Source organism: Dendrobium catenatum, unplaced genomic scaffold (genome assembly GCF_001605985.2).
Source record: "Dendrobium catenatum unplaced genomic scaffold, ASM160598v2 fragScaff_scaffold_898, whole genome shotgun sequence".
Lineage (NCBI taxonomy): Eukaryota > Viridiplantae > Streptophyta > Magnoliopsida > Asparagales > Orchidaceae > Dendrobium > Dendrobium catenatum.
This window is the reverse complement of record NW_021319360.1, coordinates 1,749,244-1,771,741: the sequence shown is the minus strand read 5'-3', so window position 1 is coordinate 1,771,741 and position 22,498 is coordinate 1,749,244. Positions and strand designations below refer to the sequence as shown.

Below are 22,498 nucleotides of genomic sequence, written 5' to 3'. Positions count from 1 at the left end.
AGACATATATAATGATTATCTCTTCAAATTTTGAGGTATTTTGATCTGAATAAAACTTTAGATCATATTTGCCAAAAAAAAGTTAAAGAACATGCATTTTTTTTTTCTATTAGGGACATTATAGGGCATATAATGTCAGATGTTCCCATAAAAATATATCAAAATTTTAGGGCATATATGCCCTTTTTTTTTTTTTTTTTTAAGAAATATTAACTCAAAAACTATTGGCAGACGCTTTGGTGTCGTTCTTCTGTGCATTTAGCCGAATCCCTCCGAATTCTGTTCCGAGTGTCGTAATTAATTCATTTCGGCAAACTCCTAGGTACCGTTCTTCGAGATTCTTAGCAATTCTCATTTACCAAATCAGCTTTTAATAAATGAATAAATTAAAATTGTTCTCAAGTCAAATTGAGTTATAATCTGGATCCACTGTTCTTATCGGCGTTACCCTTCACCGAATCCCCTCTACTGTTTGGACACCTTTCCCACAACTCGTAATATAGCTCCACTTCTCATCTTCCCTCAACTGTGATTGCCATCCGATTTTGATGCAATATCTTCGAATGTCCACGGCGGAGCGTGGTGGAATAGGTATAATTTCATCTTCTTTGGTCCTGCTTAGGGTTTTGGATTCTGTCCTTTGATCGTTCGATTTAAGCCATTTTCAATGAGCGAATCGAGAAATTGGCCGGATGCGCCGGAAGTTGGATATACTTACAAAAATCAGATGCCGATTCTGCGGTCCTCGGATAACCAAGGCGAGGGTTTGGAAGTAATGAACTTTGGCGCGCAGGAAACCTATCCGCCACAGAGTGCTACTTCGGGCCCGGCCGCTGGGGAGAATTATGGTTTTTTAGAGGCTGTGAGTGTTGGAAGTGATGCTCAGTCCCCGCAGGCTCATGGAAATGGGCCCTCGCTGAGTGCGACCGAACAAAGAGTGAATTTTCCGCGGAAATCCAGAAAAGATACTCCTTTGCCGAGGGCCGCTGAAATGATAGCCGATGCTGCGCAGGAAGTTTCTTTATCTGAAGTTGCGGGAAAGGAAGGATTGGAGGGTTCGTTAGGATGGCATCAAGAAGTCAGCATTTCTGAGAGTTCTGGCCCACGGAATGCTACTTCAGAAGTTGCTGGTAATGGCTCAATGGAGATTTTGCCAATAGTGCCCGCCAACTGTGGAGAGAAGAGGGTAGGTAGTGTTCTTGCTGTGGCTATGAGGAAATATGCTGTGCCTAAGTCTTCATGCTACCATGGAGTGACCAGGTGAGTTTATTATACGTTTGTCTTATATTGAGGCGACGGTCATGGGAGATGGAGGTAACTTCTGTTTTCTGGCCATAATGCTTCAGGTTGAAATGGAGTGGGAAGTACGAAGCACACCTATGGGATAACACCAGTCGAGTAGAAGGAAGTAGGCGTAAGGGGAAGCATGGTATTTCTGCAACTCATGTTTCTGTTACCTGATCTTGTTGGAAGCATGCATTTGAACCGTGATTTTGAGTGATTATTATTATTTTTTTGGGATCTCCCTTGTCTAGTGCTATAATGTTATGTTATTAGTTGTTTTTTTTTTTAAAAATTAATATGTTTTGGTTTTTTTATTTATATTTAGATGTTTGTTAAAGTGGACACTACATAAACGAGAAGCTATCTGAACGTGAAATCAAACGCACAATATTTGGTAGATATATCGAAAAAGACAACCCTTAAGTGAAATGCAAAAAAAAAATCCATTTTGTGAATTGTGCCTTCCTTTGATATGATGATGATTCCAGGAAACAGCATTCAATAGTAAACTCGAAGGCCTTACTTATAGCAAGGTTATATTGATTTTCCCTCCTGGATTACTTATACTGCTTCTAAATGTAAATGTCGAACTGGCAAAATATGTTTGACTTGACTAATTTCACTGATAAGGTAGGTTAGGTCTATGTTCTCTTTCAAAAAAATGAGGAGATTAGGTTCCTAAGTCCCAACTAACCCATCATATCACATAGGATAAATTTCTCCTCTTTAGTGCTACAATGATGATGAACCTCCATAGGAGACACCTTTTGTTATTAGAAGGAAGGAAATTTTGTTTTCAATAATTGTAAGGTAATTTTAGGAGAAAGTTTGATCAAACAAGTAGAACTCAGGGGGCTACATTTCCTAATGCAATGAATAGTATCTTTTCATGCAAAAAGAAATTAGAGGATTTATCTATCACAATTTGCCAGTTATATTAACAACTTGCTTCCTTTCCATGAAAAAGAGATAGTATAGTTTAAGCCCGATTGATAATGAACTAATCATAAATATCCAAGAATTTTAGCAAGATTTGTAAACAAATAAATAAGCGAGCAAGCAGCAAAATTAGATTTGACTTGTCACTACTTGATCAAAATTCAGATCAAAACATATCAATAAAAAACTATGCAGAAGAAATTGATTAAGAATGATATTATTAATGTAAATAAAACTAGGCTATACGTCAGTATTAGGAGATGACTTCCCCTAAAATTAGATAGTCACATGTAAATCACATTTGAAGGAATTGCACATTCAACTTGCACGCACAAGATTGAAATTATAAATAGAACTTTTACTCAAGTAAAAAGTTATGATTTGCATGCATTAGACTACTGTTTAAGACTCCTTATAGCCTATGTCAGTAGAGAAGATTGACAAATTATCAATATTAATTTAAAGTTAGATTATTAATTTTAAAATCCCCCAAATTAATTGGTCCATTATTAATTTAATTTGAAACGTTCAAATCAGTTGACTCCAACACTTAAAAACCAACATAGTTACTTGCCCTCATGTGCGAAAATCTTGCGATAGTAACTTGCTATAGTAACCTTCTACAATACTCGCAAATACTAGCTCAAGAAACACATCTTGAACTTAATCAAGGTGGAATGCTCTCAATAGATGTCCTGAGGTTATGCCACAACATTTTTTTAGATATTTTTTGTAAATAATACAAATCCCATCGTTTCAACCCAAAACAAGTCCCACATTAATAATTATGAATATATTTCTTAGGAGTTTAAAGAAAATAATGGAGATAAATAGTTGTCTTTTGATAAATGTTGAAGTTTTGCAAGGAAAAACATTGTTAATCTTCAAGATAGCTTGAGAAGATAGACAAATTAGAACCCTTTGTTGAGCTAGATATGATATGTGATATGATGGTTAGTTTTTTCTAAGCAAGTTAGGATTGTCATTGAAGTTTTAGGTGAGTTCAGAAATATATTGTGCATAAGTATGAAGACTTAATTATGGAGTGAAGAAACTTAAAAAGTTTCCAAGTAAATTTTCCTCTAAAGACTAATTAAAAATACTGCTATTGAGCCATATAATGATTTCAAGAAAGCTAGATATCTTGCAAAGTGCATTGAAGCAAAACAAAAATTATAATTTTTTATGATTTATATGATAAGTTGGGTCTAAGAAAGGAGAAAACGAAATGCAGGAAATAGGTAATACAAATTATAAAAATATTTGGAGATTAAGCTAGATTCTTTAAAATAGAAAAAAAGCATTTGTTAGTGAAAGATGAATATATCAATGAAGGATGAAAATGTTATTTTAAAAAAAATTATTAAGAGGAATTAAAGGGATAATTTTTAGAAGAGCAAAATGGATTTAACAATTTAGCCTATTATAGTTTGTTCTAAAAGATGAAATGAATTTAACTTTAAAGAAGAGGACCAAAAGTAAAACTTCGGATCACATGAGGTACCTATTGAGAATTGGATTGTTAAGGGTGATGTGTTAGTAGAGGGTTAAAAAATCTTTTTGTTGAAAATTTGAAGACTAGGAGGATGTTAAATGTCTTAAGAAGAAGTGTTTTGGTACAATTATTTAAGAGTTGTTTGGTTGGATATAAAAAAGGTGTACAATTATTTAAGAGTTGTTTGGTTGGATAAAAAATGGTGTACAGTAAATTGTTTACATGAAAAGTAATATTCTTTGGTGTTTGGTTTAAGGTTACTTTCATATTCTATTTTCCTTAACAAATTTGTAACGAAGTAAATGCAATCAAATTGGCTGCATTTACTTTGCAGGGATTTACTTCACATGCATGCTAAATACACCAAATCTTATGCTTCTTTAAGAATCAGAGAGATTTTTAAGATTGTGTAAATTATAATGGAATCAAACTCATGAGTCATGTATTGATGTTTTGTGAAGGAGTAGTGAAACTTGAATTTAGAAAAAATTATATTGGTATTTGAGAATCAATTTAGTTTTATGACAAAACGGTAGATTAGGAAGTTTTTTTTTTTGTGCCAAGACAAGGCAATTAATGTAATAGTTTTACAAAGAAAGGATGACTTTCATTTATATTGAGAAGGCATGTGATTGATAACTAAAAAAGTTGGTTTGATGTATATCAGAACAAAATGGGTGTTGAAATTCTTAAAGCTATGCATGATGGAGCATTAATTGTTATTTGAAGAAGTTATGGAGTGACCCAAGAGTTCCTAATTGTGGTTATGATTACTTAAAGAAACAAGTTTAAGTTTGTTTATTTTTATATTGATCATGAATAAATTTACAAAGGAGTATTAAAGTGACTAAGTGAGAACTATTGTCAATGATATTTTTGTTGAAGTCAATGTTTTAGAAGAAATTGATATTTTACGTATCATGAAGTGGGGTGTAAGCATTGTGAAGTTTATATTTTAAATATTTGTAGGGAAATGGTATAACTGAAATTAACCATAAGATAATAATTAAAATATATTCCAAATTTAAAGTCCATAATCATTTTATTAATATTCTAAACACAAAATCTATAGCATGAACATAAACATTAGTTAGAAATTTGATAGCCAAGTTTCTGGTTGAGAGGGTTAAATGGAAGTATATTATTCCAACATCTCAAAATAAAAACAAACTTACATAAAAATTCCCAGATCTTAAAAGCTCAAAAGTTCATTCCATATGAAATATAAATATCGAAAAAATATGAAAAGCTTTATAAATTTACACTTTATGACATTTATCAGAGATTCATTGAGAGACATCGATAAAGAGTCAAGATCTTTAGTTTTTTTAATGAAGGAAACAAGTCAGACCAACTGAGGTTCTGGCGAATGTGCTTGTGGAAAAGATGAGAGTCGCATTCTGGCAAGTTAGTTTAGTGAATTTATTCCAATGAGCTAGCGATGACTTTGAGAGAGCAAAGTCTATGAGGGCGAATAATCAAGTGATAGAGCCATTGGGGGAGAATCAACGATTGAGCATATCACTGGGAGCAAGTTTTGAGGTGGTCTCCAAACGCTTTTAAAACACAAGTGGGAATATATGAAGGGTTAGACTAATGGATAATTTGTTTAGATGATAAATGACATAGGACTAATAAAACAATAATTACATATAGGGCACATAATTTTAGTGAGTGTGATATTAATAATGATTAACCCTTATTACTGGAAGTTGAAGTAATATTTAGATGTGATACTTATAAGCATCTTGTATTTATTATGTAGAAAAATGAGTATATAGATTGTGATATAACTAATAGAGCTTAGATTTATTGGTTAAAATAGAAAAGTTGTTCAGTTATTGGTGGTGGTTTTGGCGGTGATAGCAGGGAAATGTAAGTGAGCTCTTTAGTTCTCTTAGCTCTTAAATCTCCCGCTTCTCTATAGAATGAGGCTCTTTTTATAGCCTTTTTAGAATATGCATTTTGGTAAAATTGGCCAGAGTCCAAAACACTCCATCGTACAGTCTATATTGATCCCCTTGATCATTGATCATTTATTAAACATTTGAATGCCTTTATGATGTCAGAATCTGAGTGATCTTGGGCTTGTTATATTTGTCTCATTGGGTCACTTGATCTGACTATAAGCATGCTATAATTAGAAGCCTTTTGGCTTATCAATTTATGTTTAGAAAATTTCAAATAAATTCAAGTGCTTGATTAGAGCTCATTTGTAGTATGATTTAACCAATTGTAGCATCAATAGGTTCGTCTCGTCGAGACGTTGAGTTGACTATACGATTGCTGAAATCGGAGTTCAGAAGATCTTGAATTTAATTTTAGAAGTTTTTCAATTCAAATATTTCTTTGAGATTCATGCCAATCATGTGAATTTTTTATGCGCATATCAAAACTAATTTATATTCATAAGATTAGCTTTACTGATGAGTTGAAAACCATTAGTACCCTTCCTCGTAAATGTATTGATCAGTTTATTTCAATTCTAAATATTTCTAAATACTTTGCTAGTTAGATCAATGTATCCAAGTAGATTTCTTTGCCATTGTTTGTTTGAAAGTCCAATTAAGTTCATTATTCTTAGGTCTGCATTTATCTTCGAGTTAACAGGAAGAAACTAGAAATTGCAGTATCAAGGTTCTCAAAATAAGATTTATCAGCTTTGGTATTTATGCTTTCCCTTTATATGAAAAAGAAGTTCAAACAGGAACATAAACGTTGACCCAGCCTGCTCTATCACTTCTTTTTCAGTCGACCCTTAAATTTCAACAATAGGCGATAATTTTCAAATCACTTTTCTAGATGCAAACTATATATATCTGCAAAATTCATCATTGTCTCCCTAAACACATCAGAACAATTCAAATCCGTAAAAGATGCATACAACATAATAATCTTATTCTTGCAACTGTCGTTGTGAGAGGGTTTTGAACCCACTAAACACATTAAATATATGCTAGTGGAGAAATCTTATAAATTATTGAATTTATATTGTGCAACTAAAAATCAACCAAAATTTAACTAATTCACAGTAAAAAGGACTCTTATATCCTATCAATAGTTGCACAAGAGAAGCACCTTCCTGAAAAATTACATGATATAAAAGTTTACCATATCTTAATTGGTAGTGCCAAAATTAACAATATAAGTAACACGAAAGAGTAAGTGAATGCACACAGGTGAACATGCCAATAACAAGATATGCCATTTGCAAAGCTTTGGGAGGAAAGATTTTGGTGTTTTGTTCACTGAAAATATGCGCTTATTTATAGGCATACAAGATGAATACAAGTTGAAACAAATAAAGTTGAGAGTAGTCATAATTATGTGGCAATAAATGGATATTTTTTCAACATATATACCCTCCTAATATAAATCTTACATAATATTATTTTTCTAATTTGCATTGTATGCCCACAACATCCCTTGAAATGAGGATGAACTTCAATATGCTTAATTCATTCATGAAAATTAATATTGCTAGGAATATAAATGAAGACACGATTGCCACAATATGGTATCATAGACTGAGTGACATGAAGGCTAATTATTCTAAGAGTTTTAATCCTTCATCATTTGACATGCTTATTGAGCCATAGCTTTATACTTAGGCTTTGCGTTGAACTTGGTCATAAGAATTTGTTTATTACTTTTTCGAGTGACTATCTTATCCCCAACAAGGATACAATATCCTAAGTAGAGTTTCTATCTTTTACAAAACTATTCATAGAAAATCTTTTAAAGTATTTTTTTAGTGACTCACTTTTACTCTGGCGAATTTCTGAGAGGTGAGAAGAATCTTTAACAATTCCTCGGTTGACAGCAAATTGTTCGACGAATGTTTTGGCCAACTTAATGAATGTGGGAATAGTTCCAGTTGGAAGCGAATAGAATCATGTTCGAGTTTGTCCCTTGAAGATAGCAACAAAAACTTGGCAGAGAAGCGCATTTGAGGCTCGTTGGATATGCATAATAGTTCTATACATCCAAATCCATTTGACTAGATAAAAAAAAATAGAGTTTCGATGAACAAATTGTGTTGCGTTTGCTGACAATCACCCGAACCTATATCAATGAGGTGTTGTGTGAAGCAATGCCTTATGATATCTGCCATATCATCTTTGGTAGCCCTTATCCACGACATCAAAGTTTCTTTTTTTTAAAGAGCTCAACAATACCGACTTTACTAAGATGGAATGGGATAAATCACCATCATACATAAGGATTGTTAGCCTCTAGCTTGGTGGTGATTGTGACAGTAAAGAGGGCAATAAATGGGAGCTAAAGTTTATAAGATAGATATGGTCTACCTAATACATGACTTAAAATAAAATAGATAGACTTGATTTACCTTACTAAAAGAGCCAAAATAAAGTAAAGCTAATAACATATTTGTGGACCATTTTGTCTATGTTACAAATCTTGACAATTTTGGAGTTCTACTTTGGTAGACTATAATGTTGGTAGCTCATTCTTCACATCTGATATATGGATCGAATATCATATACTGATGTCTAAACTCGCATCGCCATAGAAAATAATTTTGTTCTCAAGGTTGAGAGAAGGAAAAGATTGGGGGGGGGGGGGGTGGGGGGTGGGGGGGGGGGGGGTTGGTGGAGTTTGATGAACTTTTTTGTTAAAATGTATTCTAACTTGTTGAGAGACATAACGAAAATGAAGTTTGGGAAAAAAAAACTATGTAATTCATAAAAAAATTTATGTAATGTTAGAATAGGAAATATATCTTCAATGGTGAGTATTTTAAGGACTCTAGAATTAATGCAAAAATATCAATACCATCCGGTGTATAAACAAACAATATTGAAATAGAAAAAGTGCTTGAAATATGAATATCAACTTTATGAAAATAAGAAGAATGCTAAGGATGGATGTTAATTGGTTGAGATAAGGATGTAAGATGAATACTATGGGCAATGGTCGGAGAAGGTGGCAGTTGTGGATAGGGGGTTTATTCGGAGGAACCAAGGATGCCGGCAGAAGAGGAAGAATGTTGATGGAGTGGAGCAGGTGGGTGGTCAATGCACAAACTATCAAGTTTCTTATTAATATACTACATAAAAGAATGAATTTGTTGAAGGGATGAGCCAATGGAAGAAAATTGAGCATCCGCATGTTGAAGAGATTTTTTAATTTCAGAAAATTGAGATTCTTGATGTGATTGCATCGCATGTAGAGCTTCCACTAAATCTTTGTTCTTTAGTTGAATCAAGGACTGAATTTCTAAAAAAACTTGCTGAAACTGTGTTTGAGATGCACTTAGAAGAATGCCAGTGACTGGTAGATGCGTGAGATCTAGATGGAGTTTTGGAATGAAGAATTGATTCTTGATGTAAAAAAAACAATGCAGATTGATGCGAAGGTGTTAATTCAGGCGGTATTTGGACTGTACTGCCACCAAAACAGCAGCTGGAAAAGAAAAAATTGGTTGCCACAGGTTGCTGATGGAAGATGAACGCAAAACAGCTGCAAGAAACTGTTTCTTGTCAAAACTGCAGGGCTTGGTTAAAAATCATGGGTTTCTGTTTCTTGAAAACAGCTGTTGCAATCCGGTGGTTGATGCGTCTGAAACAGCAGCTACAATAGGTGGACAGCTGCTGTTCTTGAAGGCTGGAACTGAGGGGAAGGGCTGGAGACAGCCGCTGGAAGGAATTCTGGGCAGAACATCTGCTGTTGTTGAAGGCTGGAAGCTGCAGCTGAGTGGAAGAAGGTGCTGTTCGGCTGATGGGAGGCTGAAGAGTGGCTGCTGCAATGTTGCTGCTGTTAGGATGCAGAAAAGACAAGTCCAGAACAGTTTTTGGAGACTTTTTGTGGCTGCCAGGAGGAAGGAACAACTGAAGATGTTTGGCTGCAGTAGGGAAGAAGGCAGACCTGTGGGCTATGTGATCTTCTTGCAAAGCCATGGAAGAAGGAGCAGCAATCATATGGCTGAAGAGAAGGCTGTCCGATGGATGGGAGGCCTGAAATGGAATGTTGGACCGTGGAACCGACAGAAGAGCGGCTGACAGACGAAACCTCTTGCTATGACAAGAGGTTAGTGCAACAGAGTATCATCTGTTATGCTTCTTGGATAGCTAAGAAGTGGGTATCTTTAGAGTGGGTGTAGACTCCAAGAAATTAGAAGAGAGGGAAAAGAGAGAAATCATAAATTTTCAATCATGCCAATTGATTACAATAGGGCTTATTTGTACTACCTGGGTGGACCAAGTTTATAAGATAGACATGGTCTACCTAATTCACAACTTAAAATAAAATAGGTAGACTTGATCTACCTTACTAAAAGAGCCAAAATAAAGTAAAGCTAATTATATATTTGTTGATCATTTTTTCTCTGTTACCAATCTTGACAATTTTGGAGTTTTTTTTCTTCTTTAGTAGACTCTAATTTTGGTAGCTCATTCTTCACATCTGATACATGGACCTTATCTCATATACTGATGTCTAACGAAGATCCAAACCATCTAGTTAATCGAACGATTCAATAATGCATCACAATGAGTGGTAATCCGCAAAAGTTTGGAAGCCAATGATTAGGAATGAGGGCACTACTGCTCATTTTGTGGTCGATAGGGACCCCAAGTTTAGATCTTGTCAATGCCCGTGTAATTGGGCTATAAATCAAAATATCAAATGGTGTAAATTAAGCTGAACAAGTATTCAACCATACGAAGAGTACCATGCTGTAGCAATAGTCCTTGTATGACAAAATCACAACTATTAAAGCAAAAAATCTTTAATCAGACGGCCCAGGGATTATCTTTCACCTCTACCGTTACTATTATACTAAGTTTCATAGAGCATATATATCTTGTTCAGTTGTTCTCGTTAACCAAATTAAGTGATTTAGGACTCAAAATTATTAAGCTCTCTCTAAAAGAGGGTTATCCTAGTTTTATTGGTTGTGGCTTGTTGTGTGCAAGTCATTAAAGTAATCAAGCTTAAGCTTTAGGAGGAATACTTCAGCTAGGGCTTTGATTAGCTTGCTGAATGGGTTGGGGAGCTTCATTTGGTGTTGGTTAAGACACCAATAACCTTCAATTTGCTTAGTGTAGCTTGGGTTGCCACCTCGACTGTTGCTGCTTCGTGGATAGGGGCTTCTGGGGAGGGTGTCTAGAAGGTCGTCAAGAGCTTATGAAAGAACTTATGGATGATTAAATCGAGGTCAAAAACTTGTGAATTAAGTTTCTGGAGGTTCATATAGCCTAAGGTTTAGGGGTTGGTGCCAATTGCAAGTTGGATTTACGATGAAGGTCTCAAGTCCAAGGAGCAATTAGAGGTTGGTCAGACCAAATCAGAGGATTAGGTGTACCATCGGGTGTCTCTAGTTCAATCTAAATGGTCCATGATCCATGTTGAAGGCTTTGGTTGGGTAATTTAGCAAGTCTAAGGATCTTGGGTTGATCATGCCTTGGGCTTGCAGGAGCTGTGGAGCTAGGGCACTCCAATTATTTTGATTGATATTAGGAATTGTTGCATTGTTGTGCCAATGAGCTGAAGGATTGGATTATTTTAATTGGGGTTTCGTGGATATTATTAAGGGTTTTAGGTACAATTTGGGTTGCTATGTTGCACTGATACATATACGACGACACGGATATGACACGATACGGATACGGGACACGCCAATTCTTAAAAATACAGTATACAAATACGGCGCGGATACGACATTATAACATATAAATCATAGATAAAAGTTAAGAAATCAATCAAAGCGTAATATTTGAAATGACAAAAAAAATTGAAAGCAACATTATTTGTAGCAGTATATCTTATAATATGAAAATAAAAGTAAGTATTAAATATTTAAATGTCTAGTACAACAACAAAAATAAAATATAAATTGTCCAGCACATGAAGTTTCAACTATTAAATAGAAGAAATGTTAGGATTAGCTTCTTCAATGATTTGTCTTTGAATTTCTATATCATCTTCAATAAATATCATAGCTTCCAATTCAGGCTCATCAATTGAAAGATTAGCAATTTCTAATATTCCCATATCCTCAAGAGATTCAAATCCATCTCCAGCAACATCCCACATCTTGTTGTCTCCTTCTATATAAATTGGTGTTTTCTTTGATAGAAGCCGAAGGTTTGTATGCACATAAACTAAATCTTCAGCTCGTTGTGGAGTAATTTTATTTCTCTTCATTGATTGGATGAACGATTATGTGCTCCAATTTCTTTCACAACAAGATGAGGATGAAACTTGGCCAAGCAATTTTACGGCGATTATTTGAAGTAGAGGTGCTAAAGCTCAATGTATAATCAACCACATTTTCGGTTCAATTATACACCTATCACGCAATGACTCTTAGTCATCAAAGTCTTCTAAATAACCAAAAAATTTAGCAAACCCAATATTGACACTTCTTCTCCTCATTTGAAAAATAACGCTTTAAATACGTCTTCCTCATATTTGAAATTTCTAAATCTTTCTGTGGAGAAACTCTTTGAGGATCCTCTTGAAGTTATTCTTTAGTTGAATATCTTCAAATAACATTAAAATAAAATAATAAAAAAAATGTTGAAATTACTAAATAACAAATTTTGAATTAATAATGAAAAAATATTGAAATTTACTTGAGATTTAGTGAGTGAGCCAAACAATGTAAAGGTGTATTACTTTTGCTCAACTTATCTTTTAGAATTTAGAATAATATAAATAATATCCCAGAAACTTGAGTCTTCGTGAAGTGCCTTTTTCTCATGTCTATATATAATTTCTTTTACTTTGACTAACATTAAATCCAACATCTCATAAATGAGATGTAAACAAGACTTATCCGTATCAGCTACTCTCAATATCTCATTAATTGGATATGTGAAATTTATGATGTATTCAATCTCATCCTATCATAAATCATCTAAAAGCTTCTCCTTTAAATACATAACCTTTCTAACATCATCTTCCCTATAACAAGATCATTTGTCATTGATCACCATAGCTTGAAGAGCATTTTTTATTTTTTTGAATCTTCTTAACATCATTATAACTGAGACAAACCGAGTTTCAGCAACTGCAAGTATCTTCAAATTAGAGAAATCATTGAACATAAAGAGTCTCATGGAGTGATTCATAATAAAATTCTTAATTACAACTGCATCTCCAGCAATCACTGTGATCCAATGGCATTCATTATAGGTGATTTTGTTTGGCTCGGTATTCTTAGCTGCACAAATATTCTTCAAGACAAGATTAAGTGTATGCACAACAACATGATGTCCAGAAAATATGAGGATAGACTTGCTTTACATGTATACCTGCAGCTCTACAAACAGGTGTATTATCAGTAATAATCTGAATGATGTTTGAAGGCTCCACCATCATGATAACTTCTTTGATTAAATTAGAAATGAAAAACTTATCCTTGTATTGTCCTTCACAGTTTATAACTTTGATAAACATATGATAGCTCTCTGTTACATCCATGAAGTTTACAAGTGGCCTTCTTTGTGGATCTGTCCACCCATCACAACCAAAGTAACTCCTTTTTTCTTCCAAACTCCTCTAGTAGTCTCGAACAACTTCTCAATATTATCTCTCTCTCTCTTTGCAACAACTTCGTTCCAATGACATTATATTATGGTGGCATGTATCCTGCAAGATTATTATTGCATGTGTAGGTAAATGTATTCTTGTAATGTGGATTCCATGCTAAGTTAAAAGAAAGTCCAGCTGAGTAAAACATTCTAGCTATTTCTCCATCTAGTTGTTATCTCATTTGTAAAATAAATGCTTTCTCCAAAGCACTATTTATAACATGTTTTCTTCTTTTTGGTTCAAACCCCTCCATCCGGAAAGGTCATTTGTTTACAGTACTGTTATCACTTCTAATTGAAGAAGATGATGAATGATATGAAGCATGAGTGCTTCGAAGTGGAATATGTTTTGGAAGCTCCTTTTTACTCATTTGCTCAGCTTCACTGATTTTTCTTTGTAATTCAATCATTTTTGATGAGCTTATATTCGGGCGTACTTTAATTCCATGACCACTATCTTCAACAAATGAGCTTTCACTCTATAATATGATCATTTATATGTGGCATTAAAAAAATTACATTTGAATGCAATATTGTCTCCTCCTTATGACGTTTTACCTATTTTTGTCACATAACCCAATAGAGGTTTGTTATCTTCAATATTGGTCTCTGATGGACCATCATCAGACCCAATTCCTACACCACTAGAGCTCATTATCCTACGAATGATCGACACAAATTAAACCACATGAATTTGAAACAAGAAAAATTTTAAGTAAAAGTGTAGACATGTTGCGACTATGCCGGGGGCCCAAGGTGGCGCTACCCCTTGGCGGGGTTCGACCTGACCGGTCAGGTCGCGGGGTCAAGGGGCAGCGCTCCTGCGGGGATTGCCCCCGGAACAAATTATTATTGTAAGAGTTGATTTAATGCTTTCTCTACCTTCTCGGTGTCGCTTGGTACCATTCGGTACCACTCTGTACCGAGCGGTATCGAGCATTGATACTGAGCATGGTACCGAGCATTGCTGAGATGTACTGAGCGGTACCGAGTTCCGGTACTGAGCGGTACTGAGTTCCAGTACCGAGCAATATCGAGTCGCTGCGTTGACGAAGAATGAAGAAAATAAAGAACAAAGAAAATGAACCTTCACGAAGAAAACGAATCTTCATTGCTCATGTCGCCTTCACTGTTTGTGTCGTCGAGTCGCTCCGTTGACAAAGGATGATCCTGTCGGCTTTAATGCTCGCGTCGTCAAGCTTCTTTGTCGACGAAGGATGATCCTATCCGCTTCTATGCTCACATCGTTGAGCCGCTCCTTCGACTATAATGAAGAAGACGAACACCTGTGCGGAAATGAAAAGCTTAGCTCACCGAAATGTTTAAGCCGCAAAAGCAGATAGCTGAAATGAATAGGGCAAATTGCGGCTCCATTTTTTTTAATAGGTCACGCGTATCCGATACGCATGTCCGGTCAAATTTAAATAATATTTTAATCGGACACGGCAAAGTCGTATCCGACATGTATCCGTGCCGTATCGGAGGCGTATCCGTATCCGACACGTGTCGGATACAGCATGCCTCGTAAATAGGAGTATCCGTGCAACATAGTTGGGTTGTTTGTGTGCTGTATTTAGTTAAGTTCTAGGAAAGCTATTGACTCAATCAATTAGAATTGGAGTTGGAGTAGGTCAATTAGCACCAATTGGCTCAATTAGTTAATTGGGCATAATTTAGGTCAAATTAACCTAGGTTAGTTTAAGTCTATTCATCCAAACCTTGGGTTAGGCCTTAGAGAGTTGGGTTCCAATCAATTTGGGCATAATTTTATCAATTGAATCTTAATTATATTAATTAAATCTACATTGGGTTTAGTCAATCATCTAGCCTTGAGTTGAGTCCTAAGGACGGTCTCGGGTAGGCTAATTAAGTTCACTAGGATCTAGCTAAATCAATTAGGCTAGGAGTCTTGTTAGGTCCACTTTGAGTAGGTTATGTTTGAGCTTGGTCAGACTAGCCTATTAGGCTAAGGGCTAGGACTAGGAGTCCATAAGGGTCCAATAGCTCACTTTGAATTAGCTGGAACCTAATGAATAAACATCAATGGAATGAAATGATTATTGAGCCCACAGGAAATCACAGAAAAAAATGCAGCTTATCCCTTTTAGGTATTTGTCATGACGAATTTGTAATCCACTTTATTGTAGTTGCCTGATTTGAATTCGGTCTTTCATCTCAATCAGTAAATATTGTATCATTCTAATTGTTTGCTTAATAATATACTTAATCACGTCTTTCCCCTTGATCTGCAACATGAATGCGACTGGTGGCCTTGCTGCTGTGGTGTCGCATCAGTTTATTTGGGTAAGTGTCAAAAGACTAATTTTGATTCATATTTTTTGTGCAGATTCTGACGAATTAAACCGTTCATCGGATTTTCTGCAGGCAGCTATGAATCTGAGGAGAAGGCAGCTAGGGCACATGATCTTGCTGTTCTGAAATATTGGGGTCCAAGCCAAACAACCAAGCTAAACTTCCCTGTATGATCATTTAAATGATCTCATTTTGAACCTTTTTTTTTATTTATTATTTACAAATTTTTGTTGGATTTCCAGGTCTCTGAATACGAGGATGAACTTGAGATTATGAAAACCATGACTCAAGATGAGTATGTCGCTCATGTAAAAAGGTATATCCAAAGGTTTACACTTTGAATAAGTTTGTTAAGTTCAACCACATAATTCATGAAATTAATGTCTTATCTTTCTGTGGTGATCCTGCTTGTCAAGGAAAAGTAGTTGTTTCTCGAGAGGTGCTTCTGCTTACAGAGGAGTGACAAGGTTGTTACTTTTCCTTTGGTTATCTTTTATGAAATGATTAAGGTTTCATTTGGGACAGTTTTCTTACTGCTTCTTAAAGCTGTTTTTTAGTACAAAAATTAAAATTTTTGTACTAAAAAGTTATTTTAAGCAGCAGCAAGAAAGTTGTCCCAAACGAAACCTAAATTATTCCTGCACTTTATCATATTGCATAAAAATTTATTTTTGCATGGTGTAATTGGAATTCCTTATGGTTTGTATTCAACATGTAAGACGGAAAGATGGCAAGTGGCAGGCTCGAATTGGTCGGGTGGGTGAGAGCAGGGATGTCAAAGACATTTATCTTGGAACTTTTGGTGAGAGTTTATTTGCTTATATTCTCTCACTCTTATTATAATAATAAAGAAATCATTCTTTAGGTTTCTGCTGCATTTTTTGGGTTTATTCAGGTACAGAGGAAGAAGCTGCTGAGGCTTATGACATTGCGGCAATTGAGCTGCGAGGCGTGCATGCTGTTACCAATTTTGATATTAGCAACTACTGCGAGGGATCTTTCAAGAGAATAGAGGAACCACCTTGCAAGCTAGAGACATAGTTCCTTCCATCAGAGTCTCAGTGTTGTCGGTGATGGCAATGTAATGTATTGTTTATTTCAATAAGTTTTTATCTCATTTATGGTGTATTTTTTGAAATGATCTAAACCCCTGAACCTCTTATAAGACAAAAGGATATATAAGTCAATTGGATAGCAGGTGATCTCATTTGTGATTTCTTTCCTACTATTTAGGGACTGCTTTGTGGGCTTCATGTAGGAGGGAAAAAGGAACTGCTTTGTGGGCTTCATGTAGGAGACAAAGAAGTCAAGGGGGGAGAAAAGCTAGTCTTGTAGGAGAAAGAGTCAGATCCCCTTCTTTGTCTTCTTAGCCAACATGCTTGTACGAATATTCATTTGATACTATTTCTTTGATAAAGCTCCTAGAGAATCTGCTCGAAAGAATCCTTGGGTTCTGCTTGAAGGTGTCTAGTGAGATTTTCTTACTGTTAAGTGTTGTGGTGATATTCGAGTCGGGTGGATCTTTTTGGTCCATATTACTTGACTTTCCCATTTTGTTATGTTCTTACATCTCATGCTCAAGAAGTTTTCATCTATTTAGCCATACGGAGTAGTTTATTGGCAGTTTTGCCTTGCCATATGTACAACACTATTCACCTTTTTAGGACAAGGCAAATTTTGCTTCTCAGTAGTTATAAATGAATTTAGATGATTTAGGCATGTAAATAAGGGTTAGAAAATGTGCTTATTGTTATAGTTATTATGTATTAAAGAGGTTTAGATATCAATATGTTCACATGTATTTAATATTTATTGTTAGAATATGGAGTATTTATTATTGTAATATATCATTATTATTAAGGTTATTTTCTTTTATTCTATATTGCCATATTTATATTAGCATCAAAATTTAATCACATAGTCATTTATATTTTCAATCATGATATTAGAGTCAGATTCGAAGTCTTGTTGTTGTTGTTGTTGTCGTCGTCTTTATATTCGCATATTTGTATTAGCATCAAAATTTAATCCCATAGTCGTTTATATTTTTTATCATGGTATTAGAGTCAAATTCCAAGTCATTGTCTTCATGTAGATTGTGTTTGCTCTCCAGCTAGAGTATCGCCTCCTCGATGCTTGGCATATAATGCTTCCCCTTGATGTTTCTGAGATATGATACCTTTAGCTTCGTCTATTTCTCTTATGACAATCTTGTCTCTCGTAACACACAAAGAATTCATTTCCCACGATAAACTTATTTCTTGTGACGTTTCCTCCTTCCGTGACGACTTAGTTGAAATATCTATTTCTCGCGACAACTCTCTCTTTTGTGACGATCACCTGGTTGCACTTGATTTTCTTATGACAATCTCGTCTCCCGTAACGCACAAAGAATTCGTTTCCCACGATGATCCTATTTTTTGTGACGTTCCTTCCTTTCGTGACGACTTTGTTGAAATATCTATTTCTTGCGACAATCCTCTCATTTGTGATGATCCCTCTCGATTGCACTTGATTTTCTAGAGAAAATCTCGTTCTAGCATCATTTAGATCGATAATTTTGAAAAACTTATAAATAACTCTCAGCTTAGATCTCCTGGTTATTGCACCATACAAACTCTCAATGCTTCTTGCGTCACATCTTTAGTTTGTAGGGGTATATTAGAGTCATTAGATTTATTATGTTTAAAAGAGATTATCATATCAACATTATATTATGTGTTTAATATTTATTTTAAGAATTTATAGAATTTGTTATTATAACTTTGCAACACCCTCATTATCGAGGATATTCTTTTTAACTGTTTTTTTCGTAATTTATCTCTTCTCCAACCTTATGTAAGCATGCTTGTGCTAGCACCATAATTCAAGCAAATAAAGATGTAGTAGTCTTTTATATTTTTGAACTGCAATAGTTCAGCATGCTACTGCTAGTCCTTTTGTTCCATCTTCTATATTCAAAGCTGTTAAGTCTGAAAGTGAAGCTTTCCAGCTTCAATAAGAGTGATCTTCGTCTCTGACGGACGATTGCTACTTCAGAACTTGGATTCTCAATCTTAGGAAAAAAAAAAAAGCAGGGATGTTCTTTATTTGACGTCCTATCTGCTGTAAGTTCATGCTGGACTTTTTGAGAAAGAATTCTTTATCAAGAAAGCCAAGTGAACCGAAGAGAGAAGAACTAAAAGTAAGAAGATTATGAATATTATATAAGGATAGATTTAGAAATCATTAGATTTATTTTGAGCCAAAATCCTCAAGTTCCTGTCAATCAAAAATTCTCTCCTGTGATTTTATTTTTTGTGAAATACATAAGAACTCACTTTGTGGTTGAATGGATGAGTGCTATCTTCATGGTCACCGAGGCATAAGCTTAAGGAGGTAATGGTGACGATTGCCACCCACATTGCTGTCAATAGTCTCGCTTGTATTTCCTAACCTGAAGTTGTCCCAACTTTCTTACTTGGATTTTTTCAATGTCTTGCTTCTAAGTTTGATGTTAATGGTAAGGTTGTCGTCAATGGAGTAAAATGCCTGAGTCTAATAGGGGAGAAATTATTTTGTGTGGAGACTGGACGCAGAATGTCATTCGGATATCAACTATAATGTGTCATGTCAGCAGCATAGAGTAACAGTACCGAGCAGTACCGAGCCGTGATACTGAGCAAGAGATGACGTGACACATTTTGGTTAGTTTCCGGATTGCGTTTGACGTCTGCACAAAATAGTTAATCCTAATAATAATAGGGATATCGAGGAGGAACCAATTCTTGTTAGCATAGATGCTTATTTAGTTACAAGTTAGTTAACATTTGAATCATTTTTGTATTTGGTGTAGATGAGGATGATTAATAGTTACAAATTTCTTAACATCCACCTCAAAAACCTAAGTAAGATCAAAAGAAATCATCCATTATTAATTCCAAGCAACTTTCTTGAGCACAAACGAGAAAGTGAAGTTGTCAATGTAGCTGTCCACGCATGCGAAGTGGCAGATGGAAAAGGGGAGAAAATGAGAACTTTGTTTGCCAGTAAAATGGATGCTTTGGCACATCCTCCAACAATTCCTACCTAGCTGGCCATGAAACTAACAGGGAAGGTTGATCTATCATTAGAATAGAGCTTGATGAGAGCTACTTCGAATTCATTCAGCTGATGATATCAACATTGCATTTCAACCGGATGAATAAAATAAATATAGTATTAATATTTAAAAATAAGATAAGATTGTTATAGTTATGGTAATTACAAGTGTTAAACTTTATTATTGATAATATGGTTGGGAACTCTTCAAGTGCGGGTCAAGAGGTTTTTAGGGTGGGTGCCTCTTCTAGATCAGCTGAGGATTAGTCACGCTACTAAGTTTCTTTTTGGAGGCGGCAGTGGGTGGATACCCCGTTAAAAAAGAAAAAAGAAGTAATGAGAAAGGTATTTTAGATATAGTGCTTCTTTTAAGTAATGAGAAAGGTATTGAATAAAAAACTTTTATACTAAAAAGTCATTTTAGAAAAAAGTAAAAAAGCTGTCTAAAACGAAACCTAACTTATGTTTTGTCTTGAGTTGCCTTTTTATTGCTTTCTAAAGAAGTGTTTTGATACAAAAATTTATTGCACTGAATTTTTTTAGTTAGAAAACTGTTTTAGAAAGCAGTAAGAAAGTTATCTCAAATAAAGCCTTAATTAGTTTAATAAAAATGAAATCTTGCTTAAATTTTTTATTTACCTTTGGTGAGGAAATAAAAGAATAAAAACTGATTCGGAAGCCAAGCTTTTAGGCTTGATATGAAATAACATTAATTCCTATAATTCAAGCTTTTTCATTTCTGGCCTACTAATTTGTTAAACCGAAACAAATCCTCGCTATTAACTCATAATATACCACACAACTCCCCTTGGCCTATTGGTTGAGAGCTTAGACTTCCAACTAAGAGGTTCAAGGTTCGAGTCCATGTGTTTGCATTGTGTGTGTGAGTTAGCCTTAAATGGCCTAAATGTCCCAAAAAAAAAAAACTCATAATATACCCATATAAACATACTAATATTTTTATTTCCAACAACTAATCAAGATACAGACCAGCTTGAATTCATATCATTCAAGCTCAGCTTGAGCTGATTCACTAAGGGCATCTCCAACCGAGAACGCGATTTTTCAAGGCAAAATACAGCAAAACTTTAAAATGCCGTGAATCTGCTCCAATCGAACTCCATTTTAGATGCTTAGGCGAAGGTAACGATCCTTCTCCCCTTTCACGCGACTGAACGACGCCATACTCACGTTTGACGTTCGGTTGGAGATGCTCTAAGGCTTTGTTCGGATAGTTCTCTTACTGCTTTTCACATTAATTTTGTATTACAAAATTTTTTTAAAAACATTAAAAAAATTACTTTTAATGAAATATTTAGTTTTAGAAAAAAAATCGAGTCCGAAACTTTGATTAAAATTTGGCCAAATTCATTACAAAATTATTAAATTATTTTGAGGATAGAAAAACCATTCAAAATTCATAATATTCCCATATTTAGTCAATTTCTTCATTAATTTTGACATAGCGCATTAGTATGACTTTGTTATTTGCATGTGCCGTTGTCTAGTTCTAATAATTAAGATTTGATAAGACGTGAACAATTATTTAGTTAGTTATTACAATAATAAAAGTAATTAGGCATTTAACATGTTATTTATTTATTGTCATATCATCATTAATTTTCTTTTAAATACAATAAAAAAGAATTGTTCACCATTAAATCAAACAAACGTATAAATTCTCCGTTCGCAGCTTCCTGCAGACGATGAAGCCGGTGACGACACCGCGGAAGTACATGGAGACGCTGGTGACGATATCGTGGGCAGGGAGACTTTGGTCCGTGCAGTCAGGGGCGGAACTAAACTTAATTTTCAGAGGATAAACTTATAAATAAAAATATAGAATATTTTTTCTTATATATATATAATTTTAGTGACTAATGATTATCTGTACTTGAATACATTTTAAAAATATCATCAACATCTTATATAATGAAAGATATTCTTAAACAAAAATTACGTAACACCTCTACATTTTAAAAATATTGTGTCGGGGGTGCCCTTGACGGGGTTCGACCTACCCAATCAAGTTGCGGGTTTCAGGGGCAGTGCCCCTGCGGGGGTTTCTGGGGGCAGCGCCCCCGGAACAAATTTTGGCTGTAAGGATATTTTTGGATTTTCTTTATTATTTCTCTTTGTATTTTGTTCATCGTTCTCTAACAATAACACCTCTACACAATGTGTATAATTCTACTAGGGGCAATCACCTAAAGATCATATTATTTTAATTTTTTGGGGGGCAATCACCTAAATATTCCTATAATAAAGAGTAAAAAAAAAGATGGATAAGGACAAATTATATAATAATCCATGCAATAAACAAATTTGTAATTTTTTTAGGGGGGGCAATTGCCCCCCCTGAGAACACAAGGGTTCCGCCCTTGGGTATATCGCAAGCTAGAAGACCGATCTAACTAAATAACATCAAATACAAGAGAAGTGGAACGACGGGTCAACCCGGATTAGTTTCGGGTTTTTGGGTCAACCTTAACCTGACAAGATTTTATAATCGGGTCAAATCCTGAACCCGAACCCGACCAATTTCTCAAATTGGTTGACCCTCACCCAAAATTTTTGGGTCTGATTCGAGTCGGGTTTTTTGTGTCAGGTCAAATAATGACAACCCTACTCTTTCTCTTTCTTTTTTTTTTTTCTTTTTCTTTTCTTCATACAACAAATAATCATTCATTTTTAACCCAATTAATTTGAAATCTATAACTGATTAATTGCATTAAAGAAAATAGATAAAAAATAAAAATATATAATTACATTACTATTATAAATATTTACATTATATTATAAACTCCAAAACTAATATATATATATA

General features: G+C 34.7%; 1 protein-coding gene across 1 annotated transcript; it reads left to right on the top strand.

Annotated features, from left to right (window-relative positions):
• Positions 1–270: 270 nt before the first annotated feature.
• LOC110110526 (AP2-like ethylene-responsive transcription factor BBM2) lies at positions 271–16,632 on the top strand. Its single transcript, XM_020842046.2, has 8 exons — positions 271–1,260; positions 1,347–1,429; positions 15,574–15,582; positions 15,664–15,758; positions 15,834–15,907; positions 16,008–16,058; positions 16,311–16,393; positions 16,487–16,632. The coding sequence occupies exons 1-8, from the start codon at positions 668–670 to the stop codon at positions 16,630–16,632; spliced, it is 1,134 nt and encodes a 377-aa protein (XP_020697705.1). The 5' UTR covers positions 271–667.
• Positions 16,633–22,498: the final 5,866 nt, after the last annotated feature.

What these genes read in the sequence shown, in the direction of transcription:
- LOC110110526 (XM_020842046.2), top strand. Translation starts at nt 668, where the DNA reads ATGAGCGAATCGAGAAATTGGCCGGATGCGCCGGAAGTTGGATATACT. An exon ending in TGCTACCATGGAGTGACCAG is followed by an intron (nt 1,261 to 1,346) that starts GTGAGTTTATTA and finishes ATAATGCTTCAG; the next exon opens with GTTGAAATGGAGTGGGAAGT. An exon ending in CATTTATCTTGGAACTTTTG is followed by an intron (nt 16,394 to 16,486) that starts GTGAGAGTTTAT and finishes GGGTTTATTCAG; the next exon opens with GTACAGAGGAAGAAGCTGCT.